The 19,345-nt window shown below is 39.1% G+C and overlaps 2 protein-coding genes across 13 annotated transcripts in view; one reads left to right on the top strand and one right to left on the bottom strand.

Moving 5' to 3' along the window:
- The first annotated feature begins 717 nt into the window (after nt 1-717).
- LOC104610045 (1-aminocyclopropane-1-carboxylate oxidase homolog 1-like) lies at nt 718-9,029 on the top strand. Of its 6 annotated transcripts, none has more exons than XR_016080516.1 (4): nt 718-1,479; nt 1,631-1,952; nt 3,550-3,749; nt 8,276-9,029. XR_016080516.1 is itself a non-coding variant. In XM_088894997.1 (4 exons), exons 1-4 carry the CDS (start codon nt 929-931, stop codon nt 8,158-8,160), a joined length of 1,161 nt encoding a protein of 386 aa, XP_088751123.1. In that variant the 5' UTR covers nt 727-928; the 3' UTR covers nt 8,161-8,175. The 6 variants fall into 6 exon arrangements, 4 of the variants coding, with proteins under 4 accessions (XP_010274804.1, XP_088751123.1, XP_088751122.1 ...); XR_016080517.1 differs by lacking the exon at nt 8,276-9,029 and adding an exon at nt 5,725-8,080; XM_088894997.1 differs by lacking the exon at nt 8,276-9,029 and adding an exon at nt 8,090-8,175 and having other exon boundaries at nt 727-1,479; nt 3,533-3,749.
- LOC104610047 (transcription factor EMB1444-like) overlaps nt 4,343-19,345 on the bottom strand; it is a 47,940-nt gene continuing 32,937 nt past the window's right edge. For 3 of the 7 annotated variants that reach the window (XM_010276505.3, XM_010276503.3, XM_019199875.2), the window contains 3 exons: nt 14,325-14,453; nt 14,120-14,245; nt 4,343-4,642 (listed from right to left, as the gene is read on the bottom strand). In XM_010276505.3, the coding sequence (XP_010274807.1) occupies nt 4,562-4,642; nt 14,120-14,245; nt 14,325-14,453 (336 nt within the window). In that variant the 3' untranslated portion in view covers nt 4,343-4,561. Of the gene's footprint in view, nt 4,643-14,119; nt 14,246-14,324; nt 14,454-19,345 lie in introns of those variants that run through there. The other 4 variants (XM_010276508.3, XM_010276510.3, XM_010276504.3 and 1 more) reach the window with 3 other exon arrangements.

Here is a 19,345-nt window from a genome sequence, read left to right as displayed (position 1 = left end):
TTACACCGAGCTGCTGGGGATGCGCCGAGGTACTTCTACCCGAGGCAGGTCTCCGAGGTAGCCTACTTAGGTTTGGACAGGAGCAAGCTTATTCTAGCTAGGGAGCTGACGAACTTAACCCGCAATGTCTTCAGTTCGGAATTCTCCCTACTTGGGAGAATCTTAGCTCGGGGTGCTCCCTACTTGGAAGAATCTTAGCTCAGGGTGTTCCCTACTTGGGGGAGTCTTAGCTCAGGGTAACAGAGCATTACCTTGTAGCGAACTGCTATTCATGGCGAGCTGTCAGGCTGGGTTATAGTGAGCTCGTTACGCTGAGTTGGAGCAAGCTCGTTATGCTGAGTTGTCACTTATGTCGAGTCACGTCCACTTATCCCCTCGTTATGAGGTCGGGCCAAATCACCCACAATCAGGTATGTTTCTGTATGAAACGTTTTACCTTAATCATTACAAATTGATAATAAATATGCAATGTTACACCACATATGAGAGTGGATCAACTAGAAAGGGATTGAACATTGGCATTTATATTTAAAATCTCAAATTTGACATTTCAAGGTAAAACCAGCAATTTGTATTGATCAACCAAAAAGCTTTCTGGTATAAGAATCTCTCTCTCTCTCAATTAACTTGTGTTGATTAACACAAAATGTTTCACATAGGTAGAAACAGTAATAGTAACCAAACGCAGCCAAGGTCACCACATGCGCATAAATCCACCACTAATCATCTTGTAGTTGGCAGAACTTTTCAATAAGATCCCATTGGATATTTTTGTTTTTTTTCTTTTTCTGGGTAGAATTCATCATCTTTATCATCCTGTGGTTGTTTCTTATCTTGGAATTTCTGTTGAACTCTACTGACTCGTTGTCTCTGGTTTCTTCCCCATAGTTTTCCTCCTAGCTAGCTAGAACCCTGCAAAAGAGAGAAGATGGTAGTCACAGGTGGTGCCAGCAAAGTTTCTGCAGCCGGAGTCACATCGGATTATGATCGAACGAAGGAATTAAAAGAATTTGATGAATCGAAAGCTGGTGTTAAAGGACTGGTAGACTCAGGGCTTGTGAAGGTCCCTCGTATTTTCATCCGCCCATCCGATAAAACTGACCAGAAATCCAATACCAGTGAGATCCACCCGACTACAATTCCAGTTATAGATTTGGGCAGCATCCATGAAGATGCAATTCGACATGAAGAGATCGTCGGTCAAATCCGCCACGCATCGGAGACATGGGGCTTCTTTCAGGTAGTTAATCATGGGATCCCTGCAAGCTTGTTGGATGAGATGCTTGAAGGAGTACGCAGATTTTACGAGCAAGACAATGAAGTGAAGAAACGATTCTACACACGTGACATCAGCAGAAGGGTGGTGTATAATAGCAATTTCGATTTGTATCAATCACCCGCAGCTAACTGGAGGGACACCTTCTATTGCAAAATGGCTCCTAACCCTCCAAATCCTGAAGAATTGCCTGAAGCTTGTAGGTATGTATTGAACAAAAGACATCTAACTAGCTAGCTAGAGTGGGATGAGGAACACGGAAAAAACCGTGAAACTACTGCCCCAGTCTGGTTTTCTATGTTTCCAATTCCGACCCTGATCGGTTAATTGGTTTCTTATGTGCTTAATTTGTAGGGATATAATGATGGAGTACTCGAGGCAGGTTGCAAGGTTAGCAGCAACGCTGTTGCAGTTGGTATCTGAGGCATTAACACTAGAGCCAAAACGCCTGATAGACATGGGATGCGCCGAGAGTGAAGCCATTCTGTGTCATTACTACCCAGCCTGCCCTGAGCCCGAATTGACAATGGGCACTAGCAAGCATGCTGACAATGATGTTGTCACCATCCTTCTACAAGACCATATTGGTGGCCTCCAAGTTCTTCATAAAAACCATTGGGTTGACGTGCCACCCATGCCTGGTGCTTTAGTAGTAAACGTTGGTGATCTTTTGCAGGTCAGTTTAATTCTTCTTCTTGTCAATACTCAAATACATTTTCATGGTTTGTTAATTAGCCCAGGGCTATGATAAGGGTTATAGCTCAAGCCCAAGCCTGGGCGAGGCCTGACCCAGACTCCTGGCCTAGTCTGGACGGGGCCCAAGCTCGAAATGATCACCCTTAGGGGACCTAGGTGCTTCCCATCGTTTCAAAGCCATCAACCCACCTCACCTTTAGGGGGCATTCTTTTTTCGGGTTTTGAGAGGGGGGAATGTTGACCAACAGGATTTTGGTTCCTATTGACCAAGAATCCCATGTTCTTTTTTCATATTTATGTGGGTACCAGGGAAAGTTTATTTTTCTGGGTATGGGTAAGTGATACCCATCTCCTATGTGGGTAAATAAATTTCCCACCTAGGGGGAAAGTTATCAACGCTTGAATGGGACAAAAATACCCCTTTTAATAATGGGTCTTTATGGCTAAAATGGTCATTGCCTTATTTACATGAGAAATAAAAGCTTTGAGCATCATACTCAGATTTCTAAGCCTTTTGATCTTCAACATCACTCTTATGTTCTAACCCAACATCCAGAATGATGGGTGAATGTCCATCTTCTTCTCTGCCTCCTACTAAGAGCTACTACTTGTGTTTGGGTCAAATCGAAAAAAGGGTTGGGTTTAAGGTTGGATTAGGGTTATGGTTAGGAAATTTTGCTAACCCAAAATTGAATTGAGTTAGGTATTGGACAATCCAATTTTTGGTCGGTTTGATTTGCAGTCGGAATTGGAACCGAAATTTCTTGGACTCGAAATTGAAATGGTCTATTCCCATAGTCAATTTGATTTAGTCAGGAATTTAAATTGAAATAAACTGGAATAGGATTTCATCCCCAAAGGAAGGAGGGAATGGCAGGCTATGCCATTCCAGTAGGAATGGAAATGGCCAAATGGGATTCCGATTCTGTCCAATAAAACAGTTGGCTGATTCTGATTCAAGACCACTATTCCCGTGAACCAAATGAGCCCCTAGTACACTTGAAATCATATATTCATGCACATTATGCATGTAACATGATTGGTTTAGCCATATAAGTTTGATTGTATGAGAGAGGGGGCATGATGAAAGAAGGGTGGTTCTTGACATCATATTGCTATACTATAATGTCTATATCATATTCATATATAATATATAGCAGATAAAGTCCAACTAGGGCTCAATTTCATTAATTTGTTGATAAATTTGTGTTAAAAATAATGGTTGTATACTTGGATTGGGCTAGATTGATTTCAACCTGGACCAACCCAAGTTGGGGTCTGCTCTCAACAAGCCTTCCAACAGGTCTCCCAACAAGTTACTATAGCCGCAAATTGGAAACATTTCCCCTGGACATTTGTTGGTAGCACATCCGGTTTCAACTGACCCAGTCTGTGTTGCTTTTTCCTACACTATCCTGATGATACCTCCTCCTAGGCTCTAGCGCAACACATGTGAATGGACCATTGCATTGTGCGAAAGCTTGTTCTAATGGTGTTTTCATTTCCTATATCGTATTGGGCTTCTCACAAAAACAGAAAAGCAATATTGTGTTTATGCAGCTTATCTCAAATGACAGATTCAAAAGCGTGGACCACAGAGTGCTGGCAAAACGCATAGGCCCCCGTGTATCCGTAGCATCCTTTTTCCCGTCTCGTGAAGATTCCACACATATCTATGGTCCAATCAAGGAGCTGTTATCGGAGGAAAATCCTCCCATTTACAGGGAAACCACGGCCCAAGAGTATTCTAATTTCTTCAGGTCTAAGGGACTCGACGGTACGTCTACGCTTACACACTTCAAGTTGAAAGTGGTAATGTAATACCATTTGTGTACTCGCTTAACTCAAAGGAATAAAAAACTGAAAGTATTCAGAAACTCAAAGAAAGTTTTTTCCCAATCATATGGGGTCAGCTACCTGAATCTTGTACTGCCATTTTGCACCGTTCAGTGCCATGTCCAGTGTTAAATTATGAGATGAGATTGACTACCTGTCTATGGATTTGCTAAGTTTAATTGCTTCATTGGCAAACCTGAGCCCAATTCATGAATTCCTTTTCTGGGAAAAAATAAATACTAGTTCTTTTTTGGTAACAACTACATGATAAAAATTTTTATCCTCGTCATTTATCCAATTTTTGAATCAATCTACAATGAATTTGGAACTGGTTCATACTTCATAGTTCATAGGAGAATGTGCTCTATCAATACACTACAGGGCAGAATGATGGGAGTCGTTTGCCTTCCTGTGCTTCCTAGTGTAGACATGCAATGGTTGACAAGCATTCTGATGGGTCAACACTTAACACAGGCCATGGGGCAAAATTGCAATAAAAATAGAAAGCGAAAGCTCTGGGACAAAATACCTTAGTTAAAAAAAAACGCTAACAAAAATATATCAATATTATCTTCAAACTATCAAGTCGTATTACATAAAACTTAAAAAAAAATAATATAATAAATTATTAATAGCAAATACAGAAAGAAGACGCATGTTATGGAAACGCCACTCATGCACCTACAAAGCTGTGTCTCTGTATTTACAAGTGAACCTCCACCTCCCATCACTTCATATTGGCTAACAATAGAATCAGACGGTTGCTTTGGGTTGCAAAAACTGCATAAGCGACCACAAGATATCCATTCTATGCATGCCTTTGTTATTCTGCTCCTGCAAGAGTTCTCAGTTCAACATTTTTACACTGAAATAATAGAAAGATACAGACACTAGAATGCTCCTTTGACAAGAAATCAGAAAATTTGTATCCTATAATCCATCATACCTATTTTACCTATGAAGAGATCCGATCCATTCAACCCATCCCCCTTAGGTCTTAGCTAAGAAATGACATAAATATCATATTTAGCAGATGATTACAATTACGATCTAAAACTTGTATTTCTATACTTAATTGTTACTATCTAGGGGAATTTCATACATGCAACTAGACCTGTTTATGGGCCAGATGGGCCGGGCCAGGCTTTGCCTCTATATTAACAGAATATGTTCAGGCCGGAGCCCGAGCCTGGCCTGACCATTGGGCGATCTTGAGCCCAAGCCCAGCCCTTGTATAAAGTCCGAAGCCTGACCAAAAAGTTGGGCAAGAAGAACTCTTTTTTTAATTTTTATTCAACCACAAGAGCAATTTATTTATATTAAATGACCTCAAAACCCCAAAAATATTGAACGATCTCACTATGGCCAGAGAAAAGAGGAGTAACAAAGTAAGTTATATAAAATATTATCAGGCTGGGCTCGGGCTCGGGCTTGGGCTGGGCTTTTTTGAAAAAGCCTGAGCCCATGGGCCTAAAATCTTGTCCAAGCCCGACCAAAGACGGGCCAGGCCAGGCCAGCCTGTCAGGCTACCTGGCCTATGAACAGGTCTACATACAACATATGATTACAGAATTTGTTTTCTCTATATATGGGGGATGCTCAATTGATTTTAGAGATGGAAAAAGATTAGGGCCATTCTGACGCTAACCAGATTGAACCAAAACCCAACCCTAACTGGGTATAACTGGCAGGGAAGAATGGTCAGAGCCAAAAATTGACCACCTATTCCTCTCACCACCGACTAGAAAACATTTGTTCATATCTGATGATCTTCTCAATCATGTGGGATCACTGGGATGGTAGAGGAGAAAACTGATCACATATTTTTTCATTGCAAGTTCTATCCTATGGATTTTTTTAATACATCTATGGTATACAATAGTGCTTCCCTTTCAATATCTATAATTGTTCCTCAGATGGAAAATCAAAGAGAAGCAGGGAGAGACACTGGGGGAAATTCCCTCTGTGATAGTGTGGTTGACTTGGAAAGAAAGGAACGCAAACATTTCTGAGAACAGGAGCACCACTTCAGAAGCAATCCTAAGGAAGATCATTGTTAAGAATGCAAAGAATTCAGGAAGCCTCCTATTCAGAATTCTTTAGTTTTAGCACTTTTTATATGCAGTATAAATACCAAACATATGTTGATATGAAGACTTTTCTCTAGATCTTCTGATTTCCCAATGTATAGCTCCTTGCTGCACATGGGCTGTTACATGCACACACTTTTGGAATGAGCATATTATATTCTTACCACTTCAAAAGAATTTAAAAAATATTAAAATTGTGTGAATTATTGAAATTCATCATTTTTTATCAACAACTGTATAAAGAGAGAATTTATTAACTATTGAAAGTAAAAACTGAAGAACCTATTGAAAAAAAAAAAAGAAAAGAAAAGAAAACCCCTACAGTTGGGAAAAATTGAACTTCTGGGTACAGTACATAGAATAAATCTGACCAAAACTACTATTACGAAGAAGGGAGAAATACAAGCAACATTCTGGATGACCATGTTGAAATGTGGTTCACAATCAAAATTCAAATCCATGTTTCAGAGAGCTAATAAAGGCCATGTGGGCTTGGGGATTAAAGAAATGGCCATTCCAGCAGGTCTCCTATCCAATGGTTTATCTGGATCAGCCACTTTATCACTTAATGTGGCAGAAATAGTGAATGCCACTTAGTAATAACTCTAATTCACCAGATGAGGTACATAGAGAGAGAGATAGACAGAACCATCTTGTCAATGCCCTTCAGTATGGTGGCACCTCCTTCTCATGGATGGTTGCTAAGACAGAACCATCTTGAGTGCTTAATTTCACCCATATACTTAGTTATTATGACCCAACCCATCAGGTTTACTATAACCTGAATCCAACAACAGTAAGCTTATTGGAATCCAAGTCATCTCTAAACACAACAAAGACAACCAGAGAACACCAGAGCCAACCCTATTCAGGAAGTATTTACCTGGAAAGAATTTACAGTCAGACTATATTCTGATGTGTATTCAGCAAAATAAAAGGGAAAAAATCAAGGATCAAAATTTTGTCATGTATCGGAGCCTTCCTGATACGCCCCTACAGGGAGTGTTTCGGGTCAGCGAGTGGTTCAGGGGGTAGACCAGCCTTAAACCGGCCCTCTGAACCAGATTCGAAAAGAATAAACAAAAAAAACAAAAAAAAACAGTACTGATACAGGCCGATACGCCCTACTAGCGTATCGCCCTGTATCGATATTTTGAACCTTGGAAAAAATAACAGAGGAGAACAGCGAAGAAGAGAAGAGAGAATGAGAAAAGGGGTGCAGTAAGTTATGTTCCTGCTGCCCTACTTTTTATATTTATATGTTAGCAAACAAAAGTACCCTTGCCACCCATATAAGAAAAGGAAGACAATAACAAGAAGCTAACAGCAAGCAATAAATAACATAAAACATAACATAAATATAAAGTCCATAGTTTTCAAGGTGTCAGTGCGATTCTGGGCGACACTGGGGCACCTAGTCTCCTAGGAGATAAAAATTTTATAATATAAAAAGACTAACTTTTGGTTAGTTCCCTAGTTTTATATACCATTCAGCATGTATGTTAAGTGAAAAAATAGAAATTCTCTTTATTAAGAACATTAAATTCCCTCTAAAAATGTGGCAAATCATCACATCTAAAAGATAAAAATCTTTACATATATTAATTTCATTGTTTTCAAAAATAATACTACTATAATAAGTATTTAATAGAGCAATTTCATATCAATTAGCAGCTAAAAAGGTTATTAACTTTATATGATAAATATTCAAGATGAAAAGTAAAATAGAAAAAACAAGGATGGAGTTTCTGTCTTTATAATTCTATTCTTTCTTCCTTTCTTTCTTTTCCTCTCCTCAAAACCCTTTGATCTTTTAAATTTCAATAGTAAAACATTAAAACAAAGTATAATTAATATATATAGCATATAATATAATGAATTAACACATACATTAATATGATACAACAATATAAATGATATTATAAAAGGTGCCCACCTTGTCATTTTTGTCACCTAGGTGGGCGCTTAGTCGCCTAGTTGCTAAAAGTCAAGGCATTTGAGTAAGGAGCCCATCCAAGGGCGCCTAGTCAACTAGGTGATGCCTAGGTGGGGCCTCGCCCAAACTCCTTGACAATTATGGGAGGACTGTACTGTGTCTCTACACTCCCCCTCAAGTTGCGATTAGATATTAGTCATTCCCAACTTGCATAAATATGTCTCTAACTTGATCTTTGTAACAACTTTGGTGAAGATATCAGCAAGTTGCATATCAGAACCAACATAGAGAATGACACACTTCTTGAGAAGCAACTCTTTCTTTGATAAAATGTCAGTCCATGATGAGAATAAAAATTATCATATTTTTATCCCTCAATATTCAGTATTTTATACTTAATTAGTACCTAATTGGACTCACTATTCTTGTATTTCGATTTAGGGCACGAAAGAAGGCGTAGGGTGAAAAACAAGGCTAATCGGGTAATTTTGCATAGTTTCGGCGCCGCGTGATAATTTGGGCATAACTCTCCCATTCGGACTCCGATTGAGATGATTCAAGATGCATTAGAAAGATAAGGAAAAACTCTACAACTTTCATGTTTTGAGTTTTGATAGATTCGGACTGCGTCGAGGTCAAAATTGGGCCCGAAGTCTAAGCGAATTCATAGAGAAGCCCAGTTCGCAACTAAAGCCCAGTTCGCAAAGAAGCCTTGCAGCAGCCCAATTCGTTGAAGAAGCCCAATACGAATGCAAGAATAAGAAACATCAAAGAGTCCTATCAGATTCAATTTTCTATTGTATTTCTAGAAGGATAAAAGAGATTAAGGTTACCAATTAAGAGATAGGAGTAGATTAGATCTAATCTAGGCATTATCTATAGGAAATAGGACTTTTTATTTTTGAGAAGGAACTCCAAAAAGGAGTTGGAAACAGCCCCTCCTCCTAAAGCTATATAAAGGGGGGCGGACTAGCACCCAGGGCATCATCAAATCCTGCAAGAGAGCTTTAGCCTTCAAGAAAAGCAATCAGCAACCAAGGAAGAAGAAGCAGAGTTCGCCCCCTCTCATCTGGAAGCTGCGATTTCATCATGAAGTGTCTGTAAGGTTTTAATTTCTAGTTGAAGGGTTAGGGAAGCTTTGATTCTATAAACATTGTGAGATCTAATTGATTTTTATTTCAGTTCATTGTTTATGGGTATTCATATGTTTTCTGCGATTAACTGTGAAGAATATTTTTATTGATTAAGCAAGAAGGCGCCCTTGCTCATTCAATGAGAATAATCTATGGACGATTGAACCTCCAGTTTCATATATGATTGGTAGGTTTGATCATGGTGGCAACTAACAGAAATTGATTGCAAAAAAGTTTTCGATCTATGTTAGGAAAATGTATGATCTGGTTTAAACGGTCCGAACTTGTGAGATCGCTAACCAGAATTGGGTCTCTCCCCTCTTAATGCTATTAATAGATTAAATCCTAAGAGCTTGTTTAGGACTGTCTATTAATAAGAGAAGTAATCAAAGAGCTTGTTTTGGTTGTCGAATAATACGAGTAGAGGCTGGCTGTTAGAGCTTGTTAATGGCTATAACCAATTTATTCGTAAACATATGAATTTATCTTTGCATCGAGGATCAATGATAAGAATCAAAGCTGAACTTGTCCCCTCAACCGGAAGCTATCTCCCATCGATTTGATCCTTGCTTTCTGTTATTTTCTTTTATTTCATCTTATCTTCCTTATTTTCACAACCCCCTACTTCATTTACTTGGAAATAAATCCACCCAATCCCTGTGGAGACGACCTTGCTCATCACTATATACAAATTATTCACTCGAGCAAGACTTTTTATCTTTGGTTGGATTCGACACCCACCAGTCCACCTCGAGATGTTGGGTTCAATCATGTTGTATTGGATTTTGAGCAATATTAATAGTGGCCTGGTTGTTACAATACAACATCAATGGCTTTTCATATTCAATTCCCAACTCCTCAAGTAGGGATCTCAACCATAATACTTCAACCACACCATTAGCAATGGACTCTATATTGAGTCTCAACAATGGAATGTGCAACACCATTTTGTTTCTTACTCCTCCATGAAACAAGATTCCCTCCAACAAAGGTACAACACCTTGAGTTAGATCTCCTATCATCAATACACCCGACCAGTATTTGTATATGCCTCTATTTTCATATGAGCATTATTTTTGAAGAGTATGCCTCAGCTTGGACATTTCTTCAAGTAAGCATGAATCCTCTCAATTGCAAGTAGATGGGATATTTTGGGAAAATGCATGTACTGACTGACAACACTGGCAACATAAGAGATGCCGCATCGTGATATAGATAAATATGTTTTCCAACTAATGGATGGATCATAGCTTTGCCTTCAAGAGGCTCACCACCTTCTACACTTGTCTTATGATTTTGTTCAGTAGGTGTATCAGCAGGTTTAATTCCTAATTTCTCAATTTCCTCTAATAGATCTAGGACATATTTTCTTTATGAGATAAAAATGCCATGTTAGATTGAACCACTTCAATTCCCAAGAAATAGTGCAAATCACCCAAGTCTTTCACTTCAAACTTTTTGTTAAATAACTGCTTAAGAATTAATCTCACTAGTATCATTGCCTATTACCACAATATCATCAACATACACTGCAAGGAAAGTTAAGGAAGAACTTTCCTTCTTGATAAAAAAGTGTGTAGTCTAACTAGGCCTGCACATAGCCAAACTTCTCTAAGGCAAGTCTAAATCTATCAAACCATGACCCTGGAGATTGCTTTAGACCATACAAAATCTTCTCCATCCAATAGGCTTTCTTTTCTGTATCTGCATCATGAAACCAGGGGGTAATTCCATATATACCTCCTCCTGCAAATCACCATTGAGGAAGGCATTATTAACATCCATTTGGAACAACGACCATGAGAAATTCACAACAAGGGGAAACATCACTCTAATGGTGTTCATCTTGTCAACTAGTGCAAAGGTCTCAACGTAATCAATACCATAAGTCCATGTTATCACTTTTGCAACTGGTTGGGCCTTGTATATTTCGATTAAGCCATTTGCATTATATTTTACTGTAAACACCCATCTGCACCCGATAGGTTTGTTCCCTTCTAGGTGATCCACTAGCTTCCATGCATTATTTTTAGTGAGGACATCCATTTCCACCTTCATTGCATCCTTCCACTTAGGCACTAGTAGGGATTCCTGCATTGTTCTAGGAATAGATATAGTAGCAAATAGCAATAGATGCCAAAAAAGATTTATAAGATGGTGAAAGGTGGTTATAATAAAGAAGTTGAGATATGCAATGGGTGGTAGATGAGGTACAACAACGCGTCCCTTTGCAAATTGCAATAGAGAGGTCAAGATCATTTGAGGGAGGATGAGGCTCAGTAGTAATAGGAATGTCATCTGCAATAGTAGTAGGTAAAGGGGTTGTAGTGGAGACGAGAACTAGCCTTGATTGCTCATGACTGAAATCAATCTACCTCCACTGTCTATGAGACACCCTTAATTCTTTACACTTTTGAAATCCCCTTCACCACACTCTCTTTCAGTGATAGAACAGGTAACGGAACTTCCGAGGCAAAAATACCCTTCTCACCACTCTCTCCCTGAGATGAAACCCTTGGGAATAATAGTGAACATCCTCAAATAAGGTAACATCCATAGACCAAAACAAGTTCTAGAGACAAGATCATAGCAACAGTACCCCTTTTGACTTTGTGCATACCTAAGAAAAATACACTTAGCAGCCTTAAGATAAAATTTAGAGCAATGAGGTCCAAGGATTTGAACAAAGAAAATGCATCCAAAGGGCTTAAGGGGGATAGTGAACATGTCTTTATTTGGATATGTTGGGTTAAAAGGAGATTTCATATCTCAAACTCGTGAAGGAACCCTGTTGATTAGATACATGCTTGTGTGGATGGCATCCCTCCAAAAACATATAACATTAGAATTCAGCATGATGCTTCTAGCAACTTCCAAGATGTGTTCTTTCTCTCAGATACTCCATTTTGCTGAGGTGTATGGGGATAGGTACGTTGATGGATAACCCTATATTCAAGGAAATATGAAGCCAAGGATTTTTCAAAATACTTTGTGGCATTATCTTACCTAAAAGCTTTGATTTTGATTCCAAATTTGGTTATAACCATTTGGTGAAAAGCACGGGTTAGAGAAGGGACCTCATCTTGAGAATGAATAAGATAAACCCATGAGAAATGGGAATGATCATCAACAAACAACAAGAAATATTTGTACCCTCCCCCCATAGTAGTAATATGATATGGTTCCAAACATCGTTATGCACAATTTCAAAAAGAGAAATGCCTCTGTTATTACTCAAAGAATAACTTGATCTATAATGCTTTGCAAGTTCACAACTCTCATACCTTAAATTGGACACTTGGACTGACTCAAACAATGTAGGAAAAAGGACTCTTCAAAGCCCCAAATGATAACTGACCCAACCAATTATGCCAAAGCATAATCTAACTCAGACTTACAAACAGAAGACCTCCCAACTTCTTTATTCCTCCCAAGTGGATGCTTAAGCAAGTAGATTTTCCTGAACCCATTTAGCATAGTTGGGTCTTTCTTGGCTGGTTTCTTTATGTCCCCAATCACATACCGAAGTTTCCCTCTACCTCCAATGGCCATCATGGCTGATTGTGCCCATTCCAAGTAGCTAGTTCCATCAACCTTGACAGTAGTAATCTGAAAAGAGTTATTTGTCATACGTCCAGCCCCTACAGGTCCTTCCCCTTGAGCCTTCGATTCACTCCTAGCTGTCTCAATGACAAATACACTACAAATGATAGTCCTCCAACAAATAACAGCCATTAATAAATGCTAAACAAGTCTGTACAGCCTCCAAAACAAATAACCATCCTCAAACAATTCTCCAAAATAATATTCAGGTGACTATCAGTCACAGAAGTAGGTCTGAGATCAAAAAACTGATCGCAGTCTCGTAGGAAACCCTAGAACAGGCCTGGAGAAAAGTAATTCTACTAGTCACTCTTTCTATAAGGATCCAAATACCTTCTAATGACTGTCAATCTCAACAAAGATGAGAAATCAGCCTAGAAAACTCTGAGTGCCACTTCCAAACTCATGTTTAAGCCCTAGACCTTATACCGACCTGATTTCTCTGATTCTTCCTGGTCACTGGGCAATCTCCAAGGTCAGACACCACCCTGGGCAACAATAGAATTCTTCCAAGAATTGGGCAACATGCGCTGAAGCTCCAGCCCTAGGAAATTCGCATGCAGCTGACTGGACCAAGTCCACATGAGAACCCTAATCAACCCTAGACCTGCTCTAATACCAACTTGGCTGAAAGGATTTACAGTCAGACTATATTCTAATGTGTATTCAACAAAAGGAAAGGGAGAAAATAACAGAGGAGAACAGAGAAGAGAGGAGAGAATGAGAAAAGGAGTGCAGTAAGTAATATTCCTGTTTCCCCACTGTTTGTATTAATATGTTAGCAAACAAAGATTAGTACAAAAAAAAAGAAAGACAATAACGGCAAGCAATAAATAACATAAAACATAACATAAATATAAGGAGGGACCACACCAATCTACTGTGCTGTGTCACTACATATTTTATGGAACAAATAATTCTTTTTTTTTCGGTTATCATAGTATTTGAACTAATAAGGGGCCATTTCTTGCTATAATGGTAAAATTTTGGGCTGTAAAGCCTGAGAATATGGATTTGAGTATGAGAGTGGCCACTTTGTGCAAAAATGTGCTAAATGTTAGGTCCATATCCACTCCACCCTTCCAAGACCCCAGATAGCTGGAGCAACACTTGGTAGTGGCCTTTTCTTTTATAGTATTATCAAGGCAACACATTCTCCAAAAGAAAAGAAATTAAAAATAAACGAAAAAATGACTAGAATTTCGGGAAAATGATATAAATGAATTCGTTTTTTTCATAATCTTTCAATGACCATTTCTTTCTTAATATTCTTATAAAAATAAATTTCTAACTTATTCAGACAAATTCTTCAAGTAAGAAGAAATCATTTCATTCCATGTGGTTTCCAGATGAGCCATTAGTAGTTTCAATTGATACAGTTTGGTTGTGATGCTGTTAACACACTGTCATAACTTGTTTGACATGAAATTATATATATACGAAGAGAAAGCTCCACAAAATTATATGATATCAGGAATTAAGACAACCATGATATATATTTTCTCAAACTCTGACAAAGCCAAGAGCTCATATGCAACCAAAGCCTCACCTCAACAATAAAACAAGCCCATGTCTTTTTGCCATGAGCTTCTGTCAAACCCTTTAAGATTGTAAGTCCCAATCTTCTAATGGCTTCAGCTATCTCAAGAAAATGGTTGCAATCCTCGCACAAAATCTACAGAGTTTGTCCAGAATACTTCATTTAGGGAAAAGAAGACTAACAAGAAATTTATTCATATTTGATGAGTACAAACCTCTATAAGCATCTGCCCATTCATGTTAAGATTCTCCACTATTACAGGGCAAGAATTTGTCTGGCTTCCTACTTCTAGAGCCCAGCTTGAACCATGATCATGACTACAGGATCCTAGTAGATCCATTGTCTTATCGTGCAACCACATATTCATAAATATAACGTAAGTTGCATATGGTAGACAATCACAATTAAAATTAAAACAAAATGAAATTTTTTTCTTTTACAAACGATGATACAATATATCAAGTTTTAATCTAGGAGAGCTATCTCAAAATCAATAAAATAACTCCATAAATATGTAATTTGAGCTGCATATATTGGTGACTACCTCTATCCAAGGTTCAAAGCATTGGTATTGCAAGGATTATTAGAAAGGGAATTTTAAGATACATATTGCTATATAATTTGGAGAGTGTAATGATCTGGATACACATGCATATGCTAGGGGAACTCACAAAAATCCTTCATATATATATATATATCAATAAAGTTAAATTTGAGGTTTAAATTACTATAAGGCACAACACATAAAAATCAATGTTACTTCAACCGGACCAGATGGTCTGACCATCACACTCAAAAACTGGAGGGAATCAGCGATTTTTTTTTTATCCTGAGTTTTAGTTTTAACTAAAAAACATCTGACTCACTATTAACTTGGGAAAACTGTTGAACAGAAAGTTTTAGTGACCCGGCCAGTTTTCAATGATCCACCCAAGTCATTGCTTCATGATATGTTGTAGATGATAATAATAGGAATTCAACTCACAACCTGCTATTTACAAAGAATTGCATATTACCAATAAGCCACAACACAATTTGTGTGTCTGTGTGTATTTGTGTTTCTTTAATGCTTATATTGACCAAATATATGTGTTCTTTTTTTTTTCCAAAAGCATGATTTACAATGAACCTAAATCACTTGAATGAAGATTAGAAAAATAACCAGTAAGCCACAAACATCAGACATGTTATCATATATAATATATTATATATTTATATACCTAATGGCATGGGTCACTAGTTCAACCAACTGGTTGAACCACTTGACTAGGGGTGCAAGTTGGGCCAGGTTAGGTTGGGTTGAACCCCCAACCCTAAAGCTTCAGGTTGGGTTCAAGTTGGGGTTGTGTTGGTCTCTGATTGGCCCGACTTCTCTACTTTTTTCAAATGTACTTATTTCCTAGACACTAAGGGTTCATATTAATTCAATAATAGCATTATTATGAGTAAAAGAACACAGTTACCATGTTGTAGAAAAAAATTGTCTTAAAACTTCACATATAATATACATGCATACATGCATGAATAGTTAATACACATATACATAAGTACTTACATGCATATGTACATGTTTCTACTGTAGCTACAGTAGTCCGAACCAGTAAGGAGAAGAAGAAAGAGAAGGAGAAGAAGAAGAAGAAGAGAAGAAGAAGAAGATGAAAGAACTGTCGAACCTGATAGCTAAACCCTATCAGTCGACCTCTTAATAGTGATTAGGCTTCTAATTAAATGTATAAGGACTAAACTGCCCCTACTTAAGTATGGGACAGAGAACCTCTAATAAGACTGCCACATAAGCTCATAACTTAACCAAGGTGAGTTGACTAATCTACCCTTATTCGGCTAACTCTAACACTCCCCCTCAAGCTGGAGAATATATGTCATATAATCCCAGCTTGTTACATATATAGTTCACTCTCCTTGAGCTTAAGGCTTTTGTAAACAAATCTGCCCACTGATCACCTGAGCTTACATGTTCTGTGCTTATCTCTCCAGTAAGAACCTTCTCCCTCACAAAGTGGCAATCAATCTCTATGTGCTTTGTTCTCTCATGAAAAACAGGGTTGGATGAGATATGGAGCGCAGCTTGATTGTCACAATACAACTTCATAGGTTTATCCATGTGGAACCCGATTTCTTGTAGGAGATTCCTCAACCACACTAATTCACATGTAGTGTGTGCCATGGCTCTGTACTCGGCTTCAGCACTGCTTCTAGCCACAACCGTCTGCTTTTTACTCTTCCACGTCACAAGATTTCCTCCAAGAAATGTGCAGTAACCTGTAGTAGATCTTCTATCAGACACAGAGCCCGCCCAATCTGCATCCGTGTACCCAACTACTTCAAGTTTTCCTCTTGGTTTATACAATAGCCCACGGCCCGGAGCTCCCTTCAAATATCTTACAATTCTAAGAACTGCATCCCAGTGAGATATACGAGGGTTCTACATAAATTGGCTCACCACACTGACTGCAAAGGAGATGTCTGGTCTCGTGATAGTCAAATAGTTTAGCTTCCCCACTAGTGGTCTATACCTTCCAGGATCATCAAATATTTCCCCTGTATCACTGCTCAACTTAACATTTGGTTCCATAGGAGTCTCAGCCGGTTTTGCACCTAACAGTCCTATTTCGTCCAATAGATCGAGAACATATTTTCTTTGGCACAGGTTTACACCTTGTCTTGATCTAGCAACTTCTATACCCAAGAAATACTTCAATGTCCCAAGGTCTTTTGTTTGAAAATGATTTTGCAGAAAGACCTTGAGTGTGTCGATCCCCAATTTGTCACTGCCAGTTATGACAATATCATCCACATAGACCACTAATAAAATCTTTCCAGCTTCTGAGTCATAGCTGAACACTGAGTGATCAACCTGGCATTGTTTCATTCCAAAATTCTTCACCACTTCACTAAACTTCCCGAACCAAGCACGAGGCGATTGTTTCAACCCATAAATTGCCTTTTTCAGTTTGCACACCTTAACAGCCTCCCCCTGAGCAACAAACCCAGGTGGTTGCTCCATGTATACCTCCTCTATAAGGTCACCATGAAGGAAGGCATTTTTTATATCAAGTTGAAATAAGGGCCAATCATACATAACTGCCAGGGAAATTAACACACGAACAGAGCTAATCTTAGCCACTGGAGAGAAGGTCTCCATATAGTCCACTCCATACAACTGTGAATACCCTTTAGCAACAAGTCTGGCTTTCAGACGCTCCACACTACCATCTGGCAAGTATTTAACAGTATACACCCATTTACAACCCACAACATGCTTACCAGGAGGAAGAGTAGTGAGCTCCCACATGTGAGTATGCTGAAGAGCAGAGAGTTCCTCCTCCATTGCCTGCCTCCACCCAGGTGAACTAAGAGCCTCTTGGACATTGTTAGGTATGGAAATAGATGACAATAGTGAAACAAACTGGCGATGTGAGGCGGAAAGGCGAGATACTGAAACAAAATTGGAAATGAGATGGAGAGTAGAACTACGTTTACCTTTCCGTAAGGCAATGGGTAGGTCAAGTCCTGAAGGTTCAGCAACAGGAGCAACGACAGGATCTGCGGACAAGGTAGAAGCTGGAGGAGGGGCCGGTGTCGTTCAACGTGTATACACTTGCCGAATTGGTGGTCGTTCAGTAGGGATCTGCATTGGATGAGGTGACGAGTCAACTCCAACAGGAACACCCGGAACGGGATCACTGACCGGAAGAGGAAGAGGAAGTAAAGGTGGAGACGAAGATGCTTCAGTTCCTGAGAAGAAGGGAGCAGACTCAAAAAAGGTGACATCAGGACAGACATAGCACTTCCGAGTAATGGGATTGTAACACTTGTACCCTTTTTGAGTCCGAGAGTAGCCAAGAAAGACACACTTAATGGAGCGTGCATCAAACTTGTCTATTCCAGGACTCAGATTGTGAACAAAGCACACACAGCCAAAGATACGAGGTGTTAATGAAAAGGGAGACAAGGTGGGGAACAAGATAGAGAAGGGAGACCGACCATAAAGAATAAAGGAGGGCATCCGATTAATGAGGAAACACGTAGTAAGTACAACATCACTCCGAAACCGTTTAGGAACACTCATATGATGAAGGACCGAGCTGTTTCAAGGAGATGACGGTTCTTCCGTTCAGCCACCCCATTTTGTTGAGGAGTGGATGCACAAGAAGTTTGATGAATGATGCCATGCTGTTCTAAATACTGTTGAAAGGAAGTTAGAAAATATTCACGACCATTATCTGAACAAAGAACTTTGATTGGAACACCAAATTGTGTACGTATTTCAGCATGGAATTTTTGAAAAATGGAAAATAATTCACTCCTTTCTTTCATTAAATAAATCCATGTCATTCTTGAACAATCATCAATAAAAGTGACAAAATACTTGTAACCATTATAAGACTCTATTTTGATTGGGCCCCAAACATCTGAATGAACCAAAGCAAAAGGACTCAACATACGACTTTCAACTCTAGGACTGAAGGAAACACGATGATGTTTCCCAAACTGACACGACTCACACTGTAACACTGACAAATTACTCAAAGACGGAACTAGTATCTTGAGTGCCTTGAGAGAAGGATGTCCCAGTCGACAATGCCACTATAGAGGAGTGAGTGAAGTTTGAAGTGCAACTGACGATCCACCACCATCAAGGTAATACAATCCACTAGCTTCATGCCCCCCACCAATCTTCTTCCCCGTCTTGAGATCCTGAAAAACACAAGAGGAAGGGAAAAAAGTAACAGAGCAGTTAAGAGTCTTGGTTAATTTACTAACAGACATAAGATTGATTGGAAACTTAGGGACATATAGAACAGATGATAAAGAAAGAGAAGCCAATGTCAACATTGCCAACACTACAGATGGGAGAGGAGGAACCATTGGTAAGGGTAACAGTTTGAGATGTGGAAGTTTCAGAGAGAGAAGAGAACACACCTGGAGTCCCGGTCATGTGATCAGAGGCGCCAGAGTCAATAATCCAAGGAGAGGTTTTAGATGACAGGCAAGCTATACCTGAGTGGGCAAGAGTAGCAGTAGTGTGCTGTGAAGTGGACTGAAGGAACCGCTCATACTCATCACGCGGTACACTCACCATCTCCCTTCCAGAAACAGATGTAGATGTGGAAGGAGTTAGGTCTGCCTGTTGATTATCACTGACATCAACCCCACCAGCAACAGCATGATTGGCCCATTTAGAGGGAGGGCGGCCATGAAGATCATAACAGA

This window comes from Nelumbo nucifera, chromosome 1 (assembly GCF_055504915.1).
Source record: "Nelumbo nucifera cultivar China Antique chromosome 1, China Antique-T2T, whole genome shotgun sequence".
NCBI classification, from domain to species: domain Eukaryota; kingdom Viridiplantae; phylum Streptophyta; class Magnoliopsida; order Proteales; family Nelumbonaceae; genus Nelumbo; species Nelumbo nucifera.
The sequence above is the reverse complement of the archived record's forward strand: the minus strand, read 5'-3'. Positions and strand labels throughout refer to the sequence as shown.